Source organism: Notechis scutatus, chromosome 5 (assembly GCF_049901735.1).
Source record: "Notechis scutatus isolate UNSWTSFEM ecotype Mainland chromosome 5, rNotScu1.2, whole genome shotgun sequence".
NCBI classification, from domain to species: Eukaryota; Metazoa; Chordata; class Lepidosauria; order Squamata; family Elapidae; genus Notechis; species Notechis scutatus.
The window spans coordinates 73,914,344-73,936,771 of record NC_142013.1 but is presented as its reverse complement, the minus strand read 5'-3'; the positions used below and the strand labels follow the sequence as shown (position 1 = coordinate 73,936,771).

Below are 22,428 nucleotides of genomic sequence, written 5' to 3'. Positions count from 1 at the left end.
GGGCTTCTCTTTCAAAGAAAGAAAGAAAGAAAAAAAGAGGGAGCCTGAACTCTGGAGGAGGAGGAGGAGGAGCCAGGGTGTGGAAGGGGTTTACAATCCCCCTCCCTTCCCATCTGGGAGCAGCCTGAAACACTGCTGGGAGGTATGTGGTTCCTTGGTCAGCGGCGCGTGGGATCAAACTAGGAAGAAACTGGAGGTGGGTTGGGGGGGCAGTTTCGAGAGAATATGGACTTAAGAGGCGGACAGGAAAGAGGTCCTGACAAAGATCCAAGGCTGAATCCGGCAGTATTTATGGATCAGGGACACCCCCACCAGCTGGCGACGGGAGAGCAGAGAGGAGCTGATCCGTACAAGCTGGTGGAAGTACAATTGAGTGGCGGAGCTCCTTGGGGATTTACGTTAAAAGGAGGCAGAGAACATGGAGAACCTCTGATCATCACTAAGGTAAGGGGCGAGAGCTGCACGAACCGATGTGCACTGCTGCGTACCTTGTCGAAGCGGAAGAGGTGCCCCTGGACGAGGCGTGTTTCCTAGAGTTTTTGTTGTTACTGTTGTTTTTGTTGTGATCCGCCCGGAGAATAGGATTATGCTACCAATTGACTCTGAGGGAACAATTGAGTATACAAAGGGTTCCGGGTGGTGGTGGGGGGGAAGGGATGAGAAATGAAGTGGCGATGGCTGCGGTTTACCTCAACAGGACAACTTGCAGGTTCTTGCCACTGGCTGAATGTCTTTAGTACTAGCGATCGCCTGTAAGGAAGGGATTGCTAGCAAGCCCTTTTAATGTGGGACTTAAAACTGCTTGGTCACTGCTTCGTGTTGGTGTTTTGGGGATTTTTTTTTTTTTTTAAAGGCATGGACAGTGCCATCAAGAAGCAGACGTTTTAGTGGCAAGCGTTGGCTGTGCCTTAATGCAGTGTTGTATTTGGAGATGTTTTTGTTAGTTAATATACACAAGTCCCAGTGATTAAAAGTAATTAATGTATTAAAACTTAGCTTTACTGTTTTGTAAATGCTTAGTACATCATATTCAGTGGTGACTAAACACTTATAGGTATTGCTAGAGTTAATAACCCCCATAGCCTCATTAATTAATTAAAAATAACATTTCAAGTTAATTCGTCAGCCATCACACAGTTTGCCACTGGGAAGAAAGTTCACCTTTGCACTTGTGTACAATATTTAGTGAAGTAAAAAAAAAGGTAATTCAGGTTGCTGGGGATAAATAATCTACATATCCTATTTGTCTTTTTGAATTTTGTAATGATTACATAGTGCTTAATTAAAAATGGACATTCCTTATGGAAGCACTAAAGTTTGCAACTCACAAAAACAGTCCCTTCCCTTCTCTATCATTGTTAGTCACCTGTACTAAATAGACATTACATTGTGGGTTAGATCATAAACCTATGTGTCAAACTAACATTCTTAACTTCTTACGGTATCTTTCTTACTTGAGATAGAAAGTAAGGACCCTGATCCTTATTTAATGGTGAAAACTGAGTATGTAGTTTTATTTTTTTCAAACATGTTTCCCCTTGTACTACTTTAAAAAATCTGTGTGTAAGGTCAGTATTCCTGACATTAATGTCCTCCATATGAGTGAGACTACAAAGGAGCTGAAAATTATGAAAACTGTAACCTGATACTTTGGTGAGGAACTAAGCTGCAGAAGTTCATGTGTGATAAGCTATGCATGTTTCAAAAATGATTTACAAAACATAGTTTGAATCTTACATGAGGATAGTACAGCTCTAGTTTTCATTAAAGCTGCCCCACTTTTTTAAGAAATAGAAGGGGGCTGCTTTAATGACAGATACTATGCTTGTGTGGGTTACAAAGCACTACTTCTGAATTGTTTCATAGCATTTATGACCCTACTGTGCAGCAGTTTATGTGTAAAATATATATAGACTGCTAAGCCATCATTAATTCAACTTCAACTAATGAATTAATCCAGGTACCATATTTCCATGTTTATGCACAGCAGAACAATGTTTATGCACAGGAGAACAATATTAAATTATATAAAAAATAATTTCCTGATTCCCTCAGGGGGATGGATAAAAGGTAACTTTTAGCAAAGGTTCTCATTCAAAATAGCTGAACAATAATAAGCAAAATAAAAAGAATTTGCCATTGTCTTTATGCTAGCCTCTTATAAATTAAGGATTTGAGAATCAAAACATTTTGGATCTCTCTGAAAAGTAATTAATGTATTTTTCCTTAACTTTAAAAAGTAAGTATAACAATACTTTTCTTATTACTCTAGGAAGTATTGTGTTGCTGAAATGATGAGATTATGTATAATTGAAAAAAAACTAATAGATTCTATAGTATAATATAGTTCAGGTGGTGCTATAAGGTGTTTTTTTTTATAAAACCTTTATAAAAGAAAATAGACCTTGAAGGGAAAGTTTATAGAGGAAGAAGCTGTGCATAGCTTCTATGTTTCCTCAGATATATCACTGTTGAAATACATTACTAGGATATTTGCTCTTGTCTAGGCTCCAACAAGGAGATGGGAGATTTCTCAATCTAGCCTAAAATCTTAGGGTTGTCTAGAAATTGAAGAAGGCTGTGGCAAACCTTTTTTAAGGCTAAGAAAAGCATGTGAAAGTATAAAATAATTCACTAGAAAATGAGCTCAGTTTGAAGGAGACATTACATTTTTTAATAGTAGACAGGTATTAAGTCATATGACCCTCCCCTACCAACCACAAGTTATACTACATTGCAAGTTGTTATAACATCTAGTTCAATAACCGTGTGCTGTTCAATCAATCAAAGGTATCTACTTGATTTACCTACCGATTTGTTTTCTGGTAGGATATTTTCTGTTGCTGAACACTGATAATCCTTTACTAATAGTAATTTATTTCACAGTATACACAGATAACTTCATAAGGTATTTGATTTTATTATTGAAAGTCTATTCAGCCTTGCTTTGCATTGCATAAAATGGAAATTTTATGGGACGTTTCTACAAGATTTTTCATGGCTTGGTATAATTAGATATGGCAGGAGGTTATCACTTAGTATATGCTAGCTGTTTTCACCTTCTGTTATAATTATCATGCTGGAGATGGACACATTCAACAAAAATGTGGTTCCCTCTGTAGCTCAACTCACAGAAAAATGTGTTATATGAAATGTTTCCCCACAGAATATAAAAAAGAAAAACCAAGTGTAATGTGATTCTGTCAGTGTATACTTATTCAAAATAGAGGTAACAATCATTTGTCTAAACCTGCTTTTCTTTTTCTTTTTCCAAAATAAACTTTGAGGAAAATAACTATGTATTCACTGCTTCAGAATTTAAAGATACTTTGAGTAGATCATTCACTGATCTGTACTGTTTTGTTCTTGTGTAATGGATGATTAGTTTTTATTGCAGATTTGATACCCTGAAGCAAACGTTGCATACCTTTTATAAGTAAATTTATGTTAGGGAAATAAAAAGTAATGTTTGATTATTTTTCTATGGATTTCAATTCATAGAAAAAATGCAATCCAAATAGCAATGTTTTGAGGGCAGTTAAAAAAAACAACTGTCTTTTCTCTTGATTTAACATGGTTTTACAATGGTATATCTATGGAAACATTGTTTTGTACAGTAAATATCAAATACTGAAGGAAGGAAGAGTACAAATAAAGCATGCAATCATTAATAAGAATCATTAATAATAATCTACTGGCAAAATCTTTATTTAGAAAGTGAAAATATCCCTTTCATACTCCTATAAGTATGCATCTGGAGAAAGATTTCAGGAAATTGGGCTTTTTTCAGAAATTGGCACAGATGTAGCATATTTAGATACAATGTTTCAAGTAACATGGAATAGCTGCTTTTAAAGAGGAAATAAATAATAATTATCAGACTAACAAGAGTTGGAAGACACCTTGGAGGTATTCTAGTGCAGGGGTCGCCAACCTTTTGGATCTCAGGGACCACCAAACTCATACTTTTAAATCCCGAGGACCACTAATATGAATTTTTTAAAAAAGCTAATATATTTAATATATTTTTTATGTTAAATATAAAATATAAAATTTATATATATATATATATATATATATATATATATACACATATACATATACACATATACATATACATATATACATATATACATATATACATAAAATAAATTAATAAATAAATAAATAAATAAAGTTTTCGTGGGTACTTACATGTATGTTATTCAGCTTTGTTCGGGTATTTTCCCACATCATTGTAGTTGTGCTTTTAAAGTTGTAGCAACGTTTCGGCAGAATCTCATCTGCCATCTGTATTGTGTTCATCTGATGATGGCAGATGAGATTCTGCCGAAACGTTGCTACAACTTTAAAAGCACAACTATAATGACATGGGAAAATACCCGAACAAAGCTGAATTCCATACATGTAAGTACCTGTGAAAACTTAAGAAAATCTATCTATCTATCTCTCTATCTCTCTATATATATATGTACACAAACATATACATACACATACATACATGATACACAAACACACACATACACATTTAATTATAACAAAAATGTAAATGCTTAATGATAACAAAATAAAACGTTCCAGGCTGGAAGCCTCCCCCCACCTGTCACCTTCCAAAGAGACAGAAGAGCGGGCGGTGTGTGTGTGTGTGTGTGTCTGAGCTGAGGGACCTCTTGGCAACTGCCGCTGGGAGAAGCAGAGGCAGAAATGGGGCTTTGCTCTCCTTGGGGGGCAGCGCCCCTTGGCTGCCACTCCAGGGGCTTCTCAGCAGGCATCTGCCTGCAGAAGGACTGCCGCTCTTGGTGATTAATTGGGGGAGGGGGGGAGAAAGTGGGAGCTCCTTTCAGATCCTGGGTGGAGGATTGAGAGGCTCAGATCTGCAGCCGAGGAAAAGCTGGGGAGGGCTCTTCCAGCATCACCTGGAGACAGGCAAGGAAAGGTGTCCCTGGCGGCACTTCGGTCGCTTTAGCACTTCACTGCCAAACCCAGCCACAGCCAGTGGTTATTTGGGGGCGGGGAGGAGAGAGAAAGCATCTCTCACATTACCAGGGGAGGAAAGGAGATGAAACAAAGCTCACTCTTTCACTGAGACCTACAAAACGCCAATCTACCTTGTTCCAGAAGTTCTTCAAAATCATCAAATGCTCACACTTGCAGTTCCTGTGCCTCCCACTTGCACACACGGTGGCGGCGGCAATAACAGTCCCCCCAGCGCCCGCTGTCAGCTCCCCCCATTAGTTTTCTAGCTTTGAATTGCTCCCAGCTCTCTCTCTTCCCTCCCCACCACCCACGTGCAGGCAGGAAAGGAAAGGGAGATGGAGCCGTGCACAGCTCTCCGCTTTTCCAGCCCTAGCTGCCTCTCCCAACGTCGAAGCCTCGGAAATGCAGGCAAAGCCGCCACAGCAGTAGCACCCTGAATTGCTTGCTTCTCCACTACTACCTCCTCCTCCTCCAGCACCACTTCCTTCTCTGGGTAGGGCAATTCTTAACTAACCGAGCATGCTAAGGCAACTCAGGACGCTACCGCTGCGGCGGCTTTGCCTGCGTTTCTGAGGCTTCGATGATGGGAGAGGCAGCAAGGGCTGGAAAAGGGGAGAGCTGTGCACGGCTCCATCTCCCTTTCCTTTCCTGCCTGCACGTGGGTGGTGGGGAGGAAAGAGAGAGAGCTGGGAGCAATTCAAAGCTAGAAAACTAATGGGGAAGAGCTGATGGGGCTCTGAGGGAGGGGACTGCTGTTGCCACTGCCACCTGGTGTAGGAGCTGGTTGGTGCGTGCATCTTAGAGGCCTGACTTCGGGGTCCCTCGGAGAGCCGGGAGCTGCAAGAACTGCGGCCCAGATTAATTGCTTTTGGGCGCCATTCTGCGGCCCACCAAAATTTTTCCACGGCCCACCGATTGGCGACCGCTGTTCTAGTGCAACCTCCTGCTCAAGCAGGAAACTCTACATCAATAGTGGTGAACCTATGGCATGCCCTCTGTGGGCACGTCCACCATCGCACCAGCCCAGCTCCATCAGTTTCTCCGTCGCATTTCTCACCGTCGTTTGCAGGGAAACAAAAGTTTTGGGATTAAAAAAAAGTTCACTCAATCTTTTCTAACATCTCGCGGAAGAAAAAGATCTTGTGAAGTTGGAATTGATTGAACTTTTTTTTTTTAGTCCCACAAACTTTTGTTTCCCTGCACACGATGGCAAGAAACATGACAGAGAAACGTGACAGAGCTGGAAATCAGGTAGGCAAAGAAATACTTGGGGCGGGTATTAGCAACCTGTGGCTCCAGAGCCACATTCAGCCCTTTCATTCCTCTGCTGCAGCTCCCTGTTGCTCTGTCATGGCAGAGGGATGAAAGAGCTATCGGCAATGGCTGGAGCCTTAGTGTGGGAGTGAAGCGCCCCTGCACTTGCCTTTGTGCAAAATAGCATTCCACCTTCATTACAGTACATTTGCTGTTGCTGCCTCCATGGCCTGCCCACTGCTCTCGCAGTGCCTTGCGCAGCACAGTGAAATTTAGTGCATTTCACAATGGGGGAGACAGGGTCCCCTCCTCTTGGAGCCCATTACAACGCGGAGCCACAATGCAACCCTGCATCATTGTCAGCTTGCTCTTGCCTCCTGATGTCACTTGCTTTTCCTGCAGAGCTGCCGATGTTGTGATGCCCCACCTCAGCATGATGCTCCTGGGCTCATCAGCCTCCAGACATCACATTCCCACCACCCAGTACCAGTTCAGGGGTTCCTTCACTCTCCCCAGAGGGGAGAGAGAGGGAGGGAAAGAGAGAGAGAAACAGGGACATTTGCAATTAGATCATTGGTTTTAAAATAGTGAGCACAACTATGCAATCAAAGCCTTACTCCTTTTAATGTGTATTGTGTGTACAAAAGGAGGTATAGAGGGTTGGTCCGTGACATTATGTGGACACCCTGTCTTAAGTCTTTTTTGGTTTGGAATTAAATGAATTCTTAAGCCAAAGTAATACATAATATTAAACAGAAAAATACAAGGAACGCAATAGTTGAACTCATGCATAATATTTTCAGAATATTTTTCTTTGTTTAAAACACTAATACAATTACTAATACAGTAATTGCACTTAACATTGGATGGAGCTGACAGATATATAAGTATATAACACTATAGCACAAATATAAATTAATAAATGAAATTATCTCTTGTTTTTGCCACTTCTGTTCTTTTCTCCCCATACTCTTCAGAACACAACTTATATTCCTTATAGCTGAATTTTAAGACCTACTATTAAGGCCATTTGTATCTTTTTTTTAAAAAAAAAACCAAAGTAATAAAAGCTCTACTGTATATAGGAATACTATTTATTTTCCAATTTTCTATTTTACCTTTATATATATATATATATATATATATATATATATATACACACACACACACACACACACACACACACACATACATATATACACGCCATTTTACTTTTGGAAAAATCTATGTGTTTGATAGAGGGCAAAAACTAAGTTTTTTTTAATCTAAATTCCACTAGATTCCAATTTCTGATGTTTTACTTAGCCAATATAAAAATTTCAATCTGCCAGTAAGTTCAGAATGCAGAAGCAATTTATTCAGTAGTTCAGTTGCATCCTATTTTTTACAGTCTGGTGCACTTAGTTTCCTCTTGCTTTTTTATCAGTAACTTTCTAGGAGTTCTTTTATGCATAAACATTTGAAGAACAATTTTAAGAACTGGGCTTGGCTAGTCTAGTAAAGAGAAGGACCAGGGGAGACATGATAGCGGTCTTCCAATATTTGAGGGGCTGCCACAGAGAGGAAGGGGTCAAGCTGTTTTCCAAAGCGCCTGTAGGCCAGACAAGGAATAATGGATGGAAACTGAACCAGGAGAGATTTAACCTGGAAATAAGGAGAAACTTTATGACAGAACAACCAAACAATGGAACAGCTTGCCCTCAGAAGTTGTGGGAGCGTCATCACTTGAGACTTTCAAGAAGAGATTGGACTGCCACTTGTCAGAAATGGTGTAGGGTCTCCCCCTTGACCTACAAGGTCCCTTCCAACTCTGTTATTCTGTATTCTGTTATGGATATAAACTTCTGAACCTAGGTAGATAAAGTCTGTTACATCTCTGATTTCTTTTCCACTTATTTACAATAGGGTGGTTTTGCCTGTTGATACAATCTTAGAGTTCTGTTTTTGTTTACTATTGAACAGCATACTGTTTTTGTCTCCTTTCACCTTCAAGGAAGCTTTGTTGAAGGTGAAAGAATACGGTGCAAAATCTTGTTTGCTTTTAACATTTCTTTTTAAAAGCTGACATGTAGAAGCATACAGTGATATAATCATTGTATGTACAATCAAGACTGGAGCTTTCATCCTAGAAGAAAAAAACCCTCTGTCCTTTTGATATTGGAATGATGGGTGTAGAAAATGTCATGTTTTTGTAGACATTCTCAACTTACATTTTTACTATATATTAATAAAATAACCCACAAGTATCTCAAGAAGAGAGTGAGTGGTAAAGTTGGTTCAGTTCTGGTGTGAGCAGAATACCTGAAAAACATATAAATATATGCAACATTTAATTCATCTTTAATTATATACTGTAATTACATAATGAGGATGCACACCTGTCATGAAGAGATAACATTGTCATCCTACTGAATATGGTTGTTCTGTTCTTTGGCATAATAGTGTTTCCTTCCCAGTTATTCTTCCAATTCTAGTGATGCCAAGATAGAATGGGATTTCAAGGCAATTGGACAACAACTGTGATAAAAGTGACACAAATATATTGTAAATTGCTAGTTATTAAAATTGTATATTTAGGAGCCAAAATTGCAATCATGTTCATGTATGAAGGAGGTTTATTTCAAAGTAGAAGCTTGACCCTTTGATTAGTTCATCATTATAACTGTACAATAGAGAAGCCACAATCACCTTTATTTCTATAAAATACACAAGTAGTCTTATGATCTGTTGCTTAATGACCATTTGAAAAAATATATTTATGATCCATCCTCAAAATTAAAACTGCTGCATTACCCCTGTAGTCAGATAATCATTTCAGGCACTAAACAACTGACTCACATTTAGTTGGTTGCAGTCATATGATCACATTTTATGACCTTTTTTGCCATTTTCCGGAAAAAAACACCCATTAGATAAGCTTTATTCCTATTTTAACATGTTAACTTGCTTAATGACCATTGTAAAAATGTTTGTTAAAATCAAGTTCGATCACATGATGATTTGACTTATGACTGCAATGATTTATGATCAAAATTCCTGGCTCAATTGTGGGTGTAGGTCAAAGACTACCTGTATTTTATTGTTACCTGGTTTCCTCTTGAATGCTGTGTTGTTTTAAATATAACAAAAACGTTAACCAAAGTGTGGTGATACCTTTCATTTCTTCTCCAGTTATACATTTCCCATAGAACTGTTCAAAATACAGTGATGCAGAAAAAGTGACTTAGTTGGTCCTCACACTAATGACCATTGCCGTATCCCCAGGGTCCACATGATCAAAGTTTGGGCACTTGGCAATTGACATGTGTTTATGATGGTTGCATGGTAACATGTTCACCATTGCTACCTTCCCAGGTGGCTTCCAACAAGCAAGGTTAGTAGGGGGAAGCCAGATTCACTTATCAACTGTGTAATTTCACTGTGGTAAAAAGGGTTGCAAAATCAGACGTGACTCATTTAACTGCATTGCTTAATGATTGAAGTTTTGGTCCCAGTTGTGGTCTTGATTTGAGGACTACCTGTATTGTCTGAATAAGTTCTAACCTGGATGACTGAGAATCTCCATAGGCATTCTGACTATATAGTACAAACAAATTTTTTGGCTCAACTTTCTCACCCAGTTTAGTAGTCATAGAACAAAACTTTTTCAACTTCTGTAATTGCATTGCATTTCTTTAAAAAGAGTAATACCGTTGCTGTATGAATGATGATATTAAGTACAATAGTTATTAATTGAAAACTATGAAATTATTTGTATTTTTATACAGTAGTAAAATTGCCTCATAAATTACTAATGAGAACCCAATGGCTATTCCTTTTAAATGTACCTTAATAGTTGCAAGTTGTGATTCCAGGCTATTTTCAGAAATAATCAAGGAGAAATTTAGAACTTAAATCAACATATCTGGAAGCATTCTGAATACACATTTGCCTATAAGTTAGCTCCATTATGCTTGGAAATATCTCGTTAGACATGGTAGAATTGTTCTGCAAAGTTCCATTTCACAATTGAGTTTAGTTATATAAAATATAAAACATGCCCTTTGAAAATTTAAATCTTTGCTACATAATACATTTTTAAACAATGCATACTCCAATAAATTATCCTCTCTTCCCAGGGCCTCAATATTAGTATCCATTACTACACATTTTGAAGTAATGAGTTCAGAAGTTAAGTATTGATTTAAGAGGGTGGGTGTACATGACTACACGAGATTGAGTAGTGGGAACAGAATTTTTAAATAAGCCCTAGTGCAGTATTACAGGCAAACTTTTCCCACAGCCTGGAATTTGATATTGACAGGGCTCAAAGATGACTTAGCCTTCCATCCTTCCAAGGTGGATAAAATGAGGATCTAGATTGTTTGGGGCAATATGCAAATAATGATTTACATTGTAAACCACCCAGAGAATGCTGTAAAGTGCTATAGGGTGATGTTTAAACCTAATCGCTATTGCTAAATGCTATTGCTATTAAAGCATGCTTCAAATACATTTGAATTTGAAAAAAAATACATTTGAAGGTGCCACTAGCAGAATTATTATTTAGCATTTGATGAGCGCATGACAAAAGAGAGGTATACACACACACACATGCTCCATACAATTATATACAAAAACTTCTATGGCAATACAGTAGTCCTCAACTTAAATCAGTTCATTTAGTGAGTTTGAAGTTACAGTGGCACTGAAAAAAGTGACTTATGACAATTTTTCATACTTATGACCATTGCAGCGTTCCCATGGTCATATTATTTACATTCAGATGCTTGGCCACTGGTTCATACTTATGACAGTTGCAGTGTTCCAAGGTCATGCAATCACCTTTTGTTACTCTCGGATAAGCAAAATCAATGGGGAAGCCAGATTCATTTAACAACCGTGTTATTAATTTATCAACTGCTGTGATTCACTTAACAAATGTGCAAGAAAATTCATAAAATTGTGCAAAACTCACTTAACAAAATTTGTCATTTAGCAACATAAATTCTGGGCTCAATTGTGGTCACAAGACAAGAATTCCCTCTATGGAAGTGGCCTCGTAACTGGATATCCAATTTAGCTATTGAGGTGATGGCCTCTGGTGTTGCTTCATGTAGATCTTCTAAGGAACCAAAGAATGTGGGCAGTTTTGTACAATATATTTAATAGTTTACATTTTAACACCACAGTCAAAAAGGGGAGTCTTTCCAGCCCAGTGATGCATGGCAGAGGTATGTTTTCCAATGTTAGTTACATTTAATTCTGTTCAGTTTTGTCCAGACAGAATGGGGCAGGTGAAAACCAGGTGGTTTGGTAGAAGGATCACTAATGGATAGACCTTAAGAAGGTAACTTGAACCATTCTTCTCTCCAGGCATTCTCAGGGTTAAACTGGGAAACTGTTAGGTGAATAGCTGTTTTCCAGGCTGACTTATGGGATTTCAATTTTGTGAAATTAGCAGAATAGAAACTAGCAATAGAAACTAGCAGAATAAAAATGATTTATGATAATAATAAATCATTCCTAGTAATATGTTCTAAAGCATATATTTTGATCTTGCTTTTTTCAAACAAAAATGACTAAATGTTCAAATCTGTGAAAGGAAAGTAATGGTGCATGTCTATGGAGATTCTCAGTCATCCAGGTCATGGTTATCCCAAAGGTGCTTTTTTCAAGAGGCAACTGGACTGATTTTCTTTGAAGACATTTCACTTCTCATCCAAAAAGCTTCTTCACCTCTGACTGGTTGGTGGGGGAAATGGAAGGATTTATACTTCTTGCAGCTGGTCATTTGCATTCTTTTAGAGAGTTGTAGCACTTGGAGGTTTATCTGTGTCCTCAGATCACCTGAGTAGTGCAAATGGGTGTGGATCCTTCTTGGGACTGTTGACAGGACTGTGTTGTAGACTGGAGATAGATGATGTTGTATTCCTCCCCCTCTGTTTAGAGAGGGCCATTCAATTTTGATATAAATTGCCGCTTTGACCCATCTTTCAAACCAGCGATCTCTTTGTCCAAAATGTAGACTTTGCTGTCTTCAAAAGAGTGGCATTTGTCTTTTAAATGCAGGTGGACTGCTGAATCTTGTGGTCCACAAGAACATGGTTAAACCGTGGAATATACCATGGAAACTAGTTTATAATAGCTTAGAAATGTATTAAATACGTTCATGAAAGATTAAATGTATTTATCAGTAATTACTAAGCATAATAGTTTTACAGTCTTTTAATTATAATCATCCTGTCAAAATACTATTGTCTAAGAAAAAAACTAATAACTTCAATTGGAAGTGGTGTGAGGGAAAAAAGATTCAAATTTTTTATCCTCTGATACCCAATTTAGATTGATCTAATAATGTCTCTTAAAATATTAATTGGCAAGCGTTTTGCAATTGTGGACTACTAAATATTCAGGAAATATAGAAAACATCTCCATGTAGTTTCCTTTGAAAAAAGGTCACATTTGATTTGCAAGCAATATGGTGATTAGAGTTGTGTTTGTGTCTATCCTTCCAAAGAATTAAAAAAATAATTTCCCCTCAAAATGTTCACAAAATTTATATTCTATTTACCATTTAATTATTTTTTGTACTTTATATAATAATAAAACTATCTACATTAAGTTTTTGGTCAAGAATGGTCTTAAATTAAAAAAAATCTAATTATGAAGGGATTAAATTTAAATGAGTTTTCAGCCCACAAAACCCTATTTTTAGATATTGTCTTATCTCCTATTGATACTTCCCTTGTGCAAAGTCGTGATTTGAGTATTACAATGGCACATAGGGATTCATAGTCAATAACTATCTTTCAGAACATTAGCTATCTGAATTTTATCATTGTGACACTATTATGTGTTGTATACTTAAATTAACCAGTTTTCAGTCCCAGTTCATTTTGAAAATCAGCTGATAGACAATGAATATGGTTTTGGGAGGCTGAGTTAGTGGGAAGCTATGATTTGGCCTGCTGACTTTTGACAATGTTTGTGGAAGTATAGGGCTCAGGTGATACATAGGTTAGGAATGTGGGGAACCTGCAGCAAACCACTTGAGATCAGTTTGTGAGTCATTCTTTTTAGGGTTTTGTTTGAGTAGAATGTATTTTATAATTCTTTTATATGGTTAACAGCATTTTTTTAAATTACATTTATTTATTTTTTACTTTAAAAACACTCAAAGTAGTTTGAGTATTAGTGTATTTGAGTATTTATATGATTACGGTTCACTTGATTTTTATTACAAAATAACTGAAAATTCTGTTTCATTCCCCCCCCCCCTTCAGTTAATCTCCTATATTTGGATAGAACAGAGAGGGGATACGACTGATTTTCTGATAGATACACGAGGGAGCCATGAACTGTAATTTTGCTGATATTGGAATCTGTGTATGGATCAATTCCAACTTATTTGCATTTATTCATCCCTATTTCCATATGCTTCTCTGTGTTCCAGTAGGAGCCATAGAATGTATAAGTTGCATAAGATAGGAATTGGGGACAGCCCAGTTACCCCTTGAAATTTTTAAAACCATATAATACAGATGACATAAGATATTTTTATTTTTACCTATCTGATTGTTTTTTTTAATATTCCATACCTGTTTCATTAAAACTGCTGATTAATTCTGAATATTAATCAGCAATTCTATATAAATCATAGAAAGAGTTTCTCTCACTCCTGGTGAAAGTTCCAGTTTTTATCCAAGAATTTGAATGGATCCTGGCATGGGTGTGTGTGAATAAAGATAATTATAATAATAAGAGGCATCTTAGTGCAATCCCAATAGAACTGGAGCACCACTTGAACACCAGTAGCATTGACAAAATCACTAATAATCAATTGCAAATGTAGCTTTACTTGGAACAGGTTTATATCCCGTGACAATGCCTTTAATACTATCAAACAAGAACATCTGCCTATCCCAGTGCTTAAAAATGCCAATCCAATCTAAACTTCTGGCTGACTATGCAACCAAGAATAATAATGGTTGATGTTTTAAGCCTCTTGCCTAGTCTCTGCCCTTCTCTGAGATTGAGAAGGAAGCTTGTTTGGATCTGTACTAGAGGTGAGGAACCTGATGCTGTACAGTATAGATGTTTGGTTTTCAACTTTGATAGTCCTAAACAGCATAGTAAATGTTTACAAATGGTGGGAACTCTAAATTATCAGGAAATCAGATAGATGACTACTGCTGGTTCCCGCACTTCATTTGATTGTTTGCTCTTATTTATGGCAAATAAGCAAAACATTGTTTTAGTACATTTAGTACATTTTAGTAGATTTCAGATTTAGCATATTTGAAGCTTAAATACTACTATACTGAAGGTTTATTGAAAGTAAGGAGTTAACTTCAGTTAACTTCAGTCTGTTCTTTATATAAAAATACTTTTCCTCTAAAATGACATTCCCTTCCAGTTCTGAATGAGGATGAAAGGAGAATTCCTATTTAGAATTTACACCAGCTGATTCTTAAACAACTTTGTTTAAACTACATGTAACTACCTTGAAATTGCTGTTTTTCAATTCTGATGAATTGTAAAAAGAATAAAAAGATTTTTGGAAGAAAAATTCAATCTGGTCCCAAGCTGAGAGAAAGATGCTGGGAAATAAAATGGACACTGGCTGCAAGGAAAGAAGGTCTCTGTTTATTTAGGTGCCAGAAACTTAGGTGACCGCAGCATGTTTCTGGGGTGACTGACAAAATGGGGTTGAGATAGGTGGGCTTTTATACATTTTTGGGGGCCTTGTGATTGAGATGCCTGTTCTTGTACAAGAATATGTCCATTGATATTCTAATGGCTGTTGTCAGATTTCTGTGTGGCCATGTAGGGGTCATGGCTGGCTCTATGGGTAAAAAGGGAAATGCAAACCCAAGTGTTTGTCTGAACTAACCTTGTCAACTTTTGGCTTGCCTAATTGTGTTGCTTATTTAGAGTCTCTGTTTCCTCTTAGCTTATGATTAGAGTGCCCCAATCTTTCTGAATGGATACGAAATCTCCTAAAGATTGGCCTCTTCCTGGTTCTGCTTGAGACTGTTTTACTATGGCAGGAAGACTGGGGCTCCTTTCTGCCTTTGTTAAGATTTTTTCCCATTTATCCTTTGGGGAAATATTCTATCCTGCCTCTTTTTAATATTAAGAATAAAGAATATTTTAATCTGGGGAGCTTCCTACAATATTTATAGAAGAAAGAATGGCAATAATTAAAAAACTTGTTACATACAAAATTTGATGTCATTTGTATTCTGCTCCACTCATTCAAGAAAGGATTTAGAAAGAGGTATGTGAGTATATTAGTGCTCAAGTTTGCTGAACAATTAACACAATCCACATTAAAGAAATCACTGTGTAGATCAGTGATGGTGAACCTTTTCGTTGTGGTGTGCCGAAAGTGCGTGCATGCCGGCACCCACAATGGAATGCTCCCGGCCCCCCTGCGCATTCCTGTGCAACACCCCCACCCCTTACCTGTACTGTGCATGCATGTACCTCCCAGCTGATTTGTGGCCCATTTGAGACCTTTTTCGCCCTCCCGAGGGAAACCTCTGCAGTCTTGGGAGGCTGAAAAATGAGCCCATTTCGTCACTTCTGGTATTTCCAGAAATTTTCAGCCTCCGGAGGGCCTCTGGAGCCCGGGGAGGCCGTTTTCACCCTCCGGAGGGCTGGAGGGAAGCCTCTGCAGCCTTTGAAGGCCGAAAATGGGCCCATTTTGTCATTTCCAGAAATACTGGAAGTGACAAAACGGGCCCGTTTTTCAGCCTCCAAAGGCTGCAGAGGCTTCCCTCAAGCCCCTGGGAGGGCGAAAACAACCACAAACGTGCCGAAAATAAGCTGGAAGGCTCATGCATGTGCAGTGCAGGTAGGTTTGGCTGGGACTCGCATGTCCGCACAAATGGCTCTGCGTGCCACCTGGGCATGCGTGCCATAGGTTCGCCATCAAGGGTGTAGAAAAAACTGAAATTTCTGGGAAGACTGGATATTTGGGACTGAGGTAGTGGAGGTCTTTGAATATATTGACTTTCTATAGAAATAATTGCTTAGGACTTTCAGATTAGCAAGCATCCCTTATTTTTTGATGAATTGCATTTTTATATTGCTTCTCTGGGAGTATTTTTACATTTAAACTGAGTTCTAATAAGTGACCTAGAAAGCTTTTAGTCAGCTTCTTTTCCTAGAAAATGTTCTAACTGGTTTGATATTTATCTCTTTAAATTACTACAGTTCATTCTAATGGTACATAGAAGCTGCAAGTAACACAGAATCCAGCAGTTAGATGACCAGAAGCAGAATATAAAGTCATATAACTTAGATTGAATAAGAATGACTATGCTTAAAGCTCTAAAAGCTTTGGGCATGATAACTTGAAGAAGCATCTGTCCCTATGTATATCTGCTGAAGCATTGTGATCTTCTTTCTCATGAATAATCAATTCATATTTTAGAAAAATGAAAATTATATATTACTTTATATCTCATTTGAAAATTTTGGAAAAACATGAGAGTCTATGTAGTTGTACATATTTCCTCTTTTGAGCTAATTAAAATCTGGAAATAAAAATTTGTTCTTCTGAATATGAAAACAGGACCACACACACCCTTTCCTCTTGAAATGTTTCACTGCACGGAATAAGGTTCAAAATAAGAATAGAAACATGATTAAAAACAGTGAAGTTACTTGAAAGAGTTTTTCAAAGTAAAAGAAGGAGATGAAGACTGAAATAATGCTTAGTGACAAAGCCAAGACTATTATAAATATATTTATGGTTAAATAACATCTTTGTAAATGTAATTAAAAGATTTTAATGAATATTATATGTGCAAGATGAATCTTTTTTTTTAAAAAAAAAGTGAGCTCGTTAAGTTAAATATGAATTCATGTCATTTGACATCTATGGGAGTAACAAGAACCCTAATTTACAGTGCTATGGAAAGTGGTTAGATAAAGATTTTGTGTGTGCCAAAGTACAGAAGTGCAACAGAAGGGTCAAGGATAAGGCTCAGTTTTACACACACACCCCACATCACAGAAAGGGAGGGAGGAGAGGGAGATTTTTTCATTGCAGACACAAATCCTGTGAAATTTACTACAGAACCTAGTAATTCAAGCTGCACAGTATAACAGGATTAATAATATGTCTCTCTCTTCCATTTTTACTTGGTAATGGTCTTCAGTTCTCAGCCTTGGATATTGAGAACACCTTCACTGTATTGTGTCTGCTCTCAGGCTAGAATAATTTCTCACACTGATGATAAGAAATCTAACTGCAGTTACCAAAATAATAAACAAATGTAGATTGTCTTATCTTTACAAAAGAAAACCGTCTTCTCCCATTTGCACTAAAAAGACATAAGAAAATAAACCAGAGTTTTATCATGTGGGGTTTTATGTCAATTTTCATTTGAATATAGAATATTCAGTGGGATTCTTGGGCTGCAACCATATTCTTCTAATCTAAGCCAATTTGGTCTATAGGTTAAAGCACCAGGTTACAAAGCAGGAGAGTGTGAGTTCAAGTTCTACTTTGGCCATGAAAGTCAGCTGGGTACTTTGGGCCAGTCACACTCTGTCAGCCCATCTCATAAAGTGGTTGTGAGGAAAACAGGAGGAGGAAGATGTATTGGATATGTTCACTGCATTGGGTTGTTTGTCAAAATAAAAAAGGTGGTTACAAATACTTTAGAGTGGGCGTTGGTAGAAGTTACCGTGAACGCCCTTTCTATCTATGCTGGAGGAGAAAGGTCCCATGTCGGATAGCAATGAACCACTGGAGGCCTCAGGTTTGTAGTCCCCTTCAGAAACCTGCGGACAGTGGGGTGTCTAGATAATGATTCTACTCCCCCCCCCCCAAGGAGATAACAGAAGACAAGGCTGCAACCTGCCTCTGCAACGTGTTGGGAGAAAGTCCCTTGTCTAGGCCATCTTGGAGAAAGTCCAGCACCTGGGTGATCGAGGCCCCAGTAGGGTCCCTGTCAGATCTAGAGCACCAATCGCAGAAAGCCTTCCAGGTTGCATCGTAGATGCGATTAGTGGAGGGTCTCCTAGAGGCTTGGATGGCTCTTATCACCTTGGAGTAATAGTGGTCCTGGATCAGAGATCCCCACTCAATCTCCAAGCAGTCAATTGAAGCCACTGCGGCTCCGGATGTAAGACTGGCCCCTGGCTGAGAGACACTCTGTCCTCCGGCATCCTCCAAGGGCGGAACACAGATAGGTTTCTAAGTCCGCAAACTATGGCCTTCTGGGCCAATGAGGGGCTGCAAGAATGAGTTCTGCTCTTTCCCCCAACATTTTCTGAATCACCCTTGGGATCAGGGCCAAAGCGGGGAAGGCATACAGAAGCTCCCTGGGCCAAGGGCTGTGTAAGGTGTCTGTTCCCTCCGACCCCGAACCGCAAACCTGGAGTAGGATCTCAGGAGTTGTGTGTTGTCCTGGGAGGCAAAGAGATCTACAGCTGGCACTCCAAAGTGCTCCGACAGCTCCTTAAACAAAGTGGGGTGCAAACGCCACTCCACATGGTCTATGGTGGCTCTGCTAAGCCAGTCAGCCTAAACATTGGCCACGCCTGCAGTGTGCTCAGCTCTGAGCGATACCTGGTTTCTCTCTGCCCACAAGCAGAGTTGTACTGCCTCCAGCATCAGTGGTCATGAATGTGGTCCCCCCTTGGCACTTAATATGTGCCTTGGTTGACATATTATCAGTCAAAACCAGGATGTCCTTATCTGAGACTGCGTCCTCTAAGTGCCTTAAGGCCAGATGGGACTGCCCAAAGCTCTAGCCAGTTAATATTATGGTTCAAATCCCCCTGGGACCATTGTCCCTGGACCACCCTGGATTGTATATGCACTCCCCAGCCATAAAGGCTGGCATCCATGGTCAGTACCAACCTGTCAGGGTCCTTGAAAAAGAGCCCCAGGGAGAGAGCCTCAGATGACCACCATCTCAAGGATCTAACAACCAGTGGAGATAATCTGACCTGTGAATGGGAGCAACTCTTACCTGTCTTCTGATAAGGGAGAAGAAATCATCGGAGTGCCCTGGCATGCAATCTAGCCCAGGGCACTATCTTAATGCATGATGTCATTTTGCCCAGGAGCTTAAAGAGTGTAGCCAGGGATACCCTGTGTTTAGATTTTACTTGTCCAGTTAACTCCCTGATACTCTCCTGACATTCCTGGGACAAGGACACCGTGTAGGAAATCGTATCTATTACAGCTCCCAGGTGGAGCAGACTATTGGTGGGAAGTAAAATGGCTCTTGGCCTCGTTGACAGAGAAGCCCTGCTCCTGGAGCACCTGGATGGTGATTTCCAAATCCTCTGCTACTCAAGATGGGGCGGATGACTCACCATTATGTCATCCAGGTAATACTGGACTCTGACTGGGATGGCCCTAAGGTGGGCTGCCAATAGCTTTGTAAATTTGTAAATGTTCCGAGGGCTGATGAAAGCCCAAAGGGTAATGCCCTGTATTGATAATGCCTTCCATTATAGCAGAACCTGAGGAATTGTCTATGGGCCAGAAGAATGGGAACATGAAGGTAGGCCTCAGTTAAATCTATGGAGGCAAGGAAATCCCTCTCCCTAATGCCCTCCAGAATAGACTGGAGAGAGTGCATCTTAAATTGCCTGTATTTTACACGGCAGTTAAGACTCTTCAGGTCTAGAATTGCCTTCCATCCCCCCGAGGCTTTTGGGATTACAAACAAGATGGAATAAAAGCCCATGCCTTTCTGGTCCTCAGGCACTGGCTGAATAGCCTGAATCTCTAGCAGGTGCTGAATGGCTGTTTCCACGAGGACCTTCCTCTCACTGTTTTTTGAAACAGGGCAATGAATAAAAAAACCTTGGGGGTATAGAGAGGAACTCTAGAAAAAGGCCCAAGCGGACCATCTCCAGGACCCAGGCATCTGTGGTGATCTCCTCCCAACGCCTGGCAAACAAGGCCAGACGTCCCCCAATGGGAGGATTGGCATCAAATTTATCTGGGGCATCAAAAGGGATGACCCCCAGCCCCTCAAAAGGGCCGCTTGTTATTAAACGGGCAATTTCTACCTGTCCTGTCTTGGGGTTGATGTTGCCTGGGTTTGAAAGTTCCCTGGGGTCTAGAACCCCCCCCCCCCAGTTTTGGGAGCCCTATAGAAGGGCCGTCTGAAATAGGGCATTGTTCAGAAATCACCCCTTCTGGATCTGGAGGGAAAGATCTTCCCCTTGTCCTTGGAATCCACCAGCCCCTTGTCCAGAGCTTCGCCAAATAATTTATCCCCCTTGAAGGGGGCATTAGTCAACCTCCACTTATGTCTCATATCAGCCTGCCATTGCCTGAGCCAGAGCAGGCAGTGAGAGGCTACAGTCCCACCTATTGCCTTAGAGGCAAATCTGGCTGCACTGAGGGTGGTATCAGCAGAAAACTCCACAGCTGCTAGGAGTTTGTTTATATGCTGGTGTAACCCGACATCATCCAGTGGAATTCTCTCTTGCAGCTCTTGAAGCCAAATGAGAAAGACCCTGTTAAAAAAGGATGCGGCTGTGGAGGCCTTCATTACCCATGCTGCTGACAGGTGCATTCTCTACAATGTTTGTTCAGCCCTCTTGTCCTCTGCTTTCAGCGAGTCCTCAGGCTCCCCAGGAATATCAGTGTTGGCTTGTAGGGCCGCAACTGGGGCATCCACAGTGGGCACTTCCAGGGCATTAGAGAGATCAGCTCCCATGTTGAACAGCTTTCTGTCCAGGGAAGAAGGGTTTGGACCCGACCCAAGAGACAACCACTGCCTTTGGATGACTGTAGTGAACATCTTTGGCGCAGGGATGACATCTGTTGTTATTGTTTTCTCCGAAAACAATGGGTCGTTGGGGTCTTCAGAAGGATCTGTTGGTTCCTATAGTTCAGGAACTATGGCTTGACCTGTGGCATTCTTTGCCTTAAAGAGGAGCGACTTGAATATGGCTGGTTGGAATAGGGCTGGCATTGAGATTTGGTCAGAATCTTTCATGCCTTCATCATCTGAATAATCCCTGTCCATCAGTTGCCCATGTCAGGTGAGGTGGAGTGGGAACTTCCAGCGGGAGCATAAGAAGCTAACCCTAAATGCAGGGAAAGATCATCCTCATAATGAGACCTGTGTCTCCTGCTATGTTTTGAGGATGATGAAATTGAAGCCACAGAATGTGAACGCCTGGTCTGTTTCAGGGCTGCTGACACGTGTACCTTGCTTTACTGCCTCAGCTAAAAAAGTCTGCATGTTAAATTGGAATTCAGGCTCTTGTCCCACCACTGGTCTAAGTCCAGCTGACATGGGAGTAAATGTGGCCTCAGAGACTGGATCTCTGGCCTGTCACTGGAAATTGCCCTGTTGCTGGGCAACTGAAAAGAAGCTTCTAATTTCAGAGTCTTCAAGGGATTCTTGCATCAAATCCTGCTCTTCAGCTCCCCCTGTGGCCATTTCAGTTACTACTTTCCTGTCATTTTGCGAATACCTATCTCTTCTCAGTAACGGTCGCTCCTCATTTTGGCGGAAATCTGAGACTATGGTGTCATTTCTGCATTCTTTTGGACCTCTTCTTGTCCCTTAGCCCACAATTTGTCCAGTGCCTTATCTCTGCACCGCTCGTCCCGCTCAGCTGCCTTGGAACTCTTTCGAGCTCCTGAAGCTCTATCCCTTGGCTTTGGGCTATCAGAAGAAGGCAACTGATCGGGGGCTGCTGGGCTGAGAGAGTGTGACAGCCTGCAAGCCATCTCCTCTGCTGTACTAATTGCGCAGCTAGCGTTCTGTGGCAAATCCACCATTTTCCTCCCTGACACTACAAACCGGAGCCTTCAGAAAAATTTCTACTTCAGTTTCTCTAACCTACGCAGGTCAGAACGCCACTCTAACTAAGATCCTAGGCTGCAAAAGGGAGTTTCCTGTCTTAATTTCTGTCTTCTGCCCCTGTTAAACACTGCTGCGGTAAAAAGGCTTCTTCAGCGGCCATTTAAGCCACCAAAATCCCTCCCAAGCCAAACGCGGGGTAACGGTGTGAATGGTATTTCTGCACATCTCCCGCTCAAATACCTCAATTGTTGTAGGTCGGCCCTCAGCCGATCCGCTGTCCGACGGGCAGGGCCAAAGCCCCGACTGAGCTGCCTTTGACAGCTGTCAAAGGAATAGATAGACAAGTCCTCAGTAGTAGATAGTATTCAGGATTGTTAATTTTTCCTAATTTTCCAATTATTTTGATTCA

General features: G+C 40.1%; 1 protein-coding gene across 3 annotated transcripts in view; it reads left to right on the top strand.

The window, feature by feature from the left end:
* The window catches only part of SHROOM2 (shroom family member 2), a 131,090-nt gene continuing 108,662 nt past the window's right edge, over positions 1-22,428 (top strand). Inside the window, exon 1 of one of the 3 annotated variants that reach the window (XM_087967047.1) lies at positions 1-142. Coding sequence is in view for 2 of the 3 variants with exons in the window: in XM_026666907.2 (XP_026522692.1) it covers positions 226-444 (219 nt within the window). In the remaining variant the exon portion in view is untranslated. Of the gene's footprint in view, positions 445-22,428 lie in introns of all 3 variants that reach the window. The other 2 variants (XM_026666907.2, XM_087967048.1) reach the window with 2 other exon arrangements.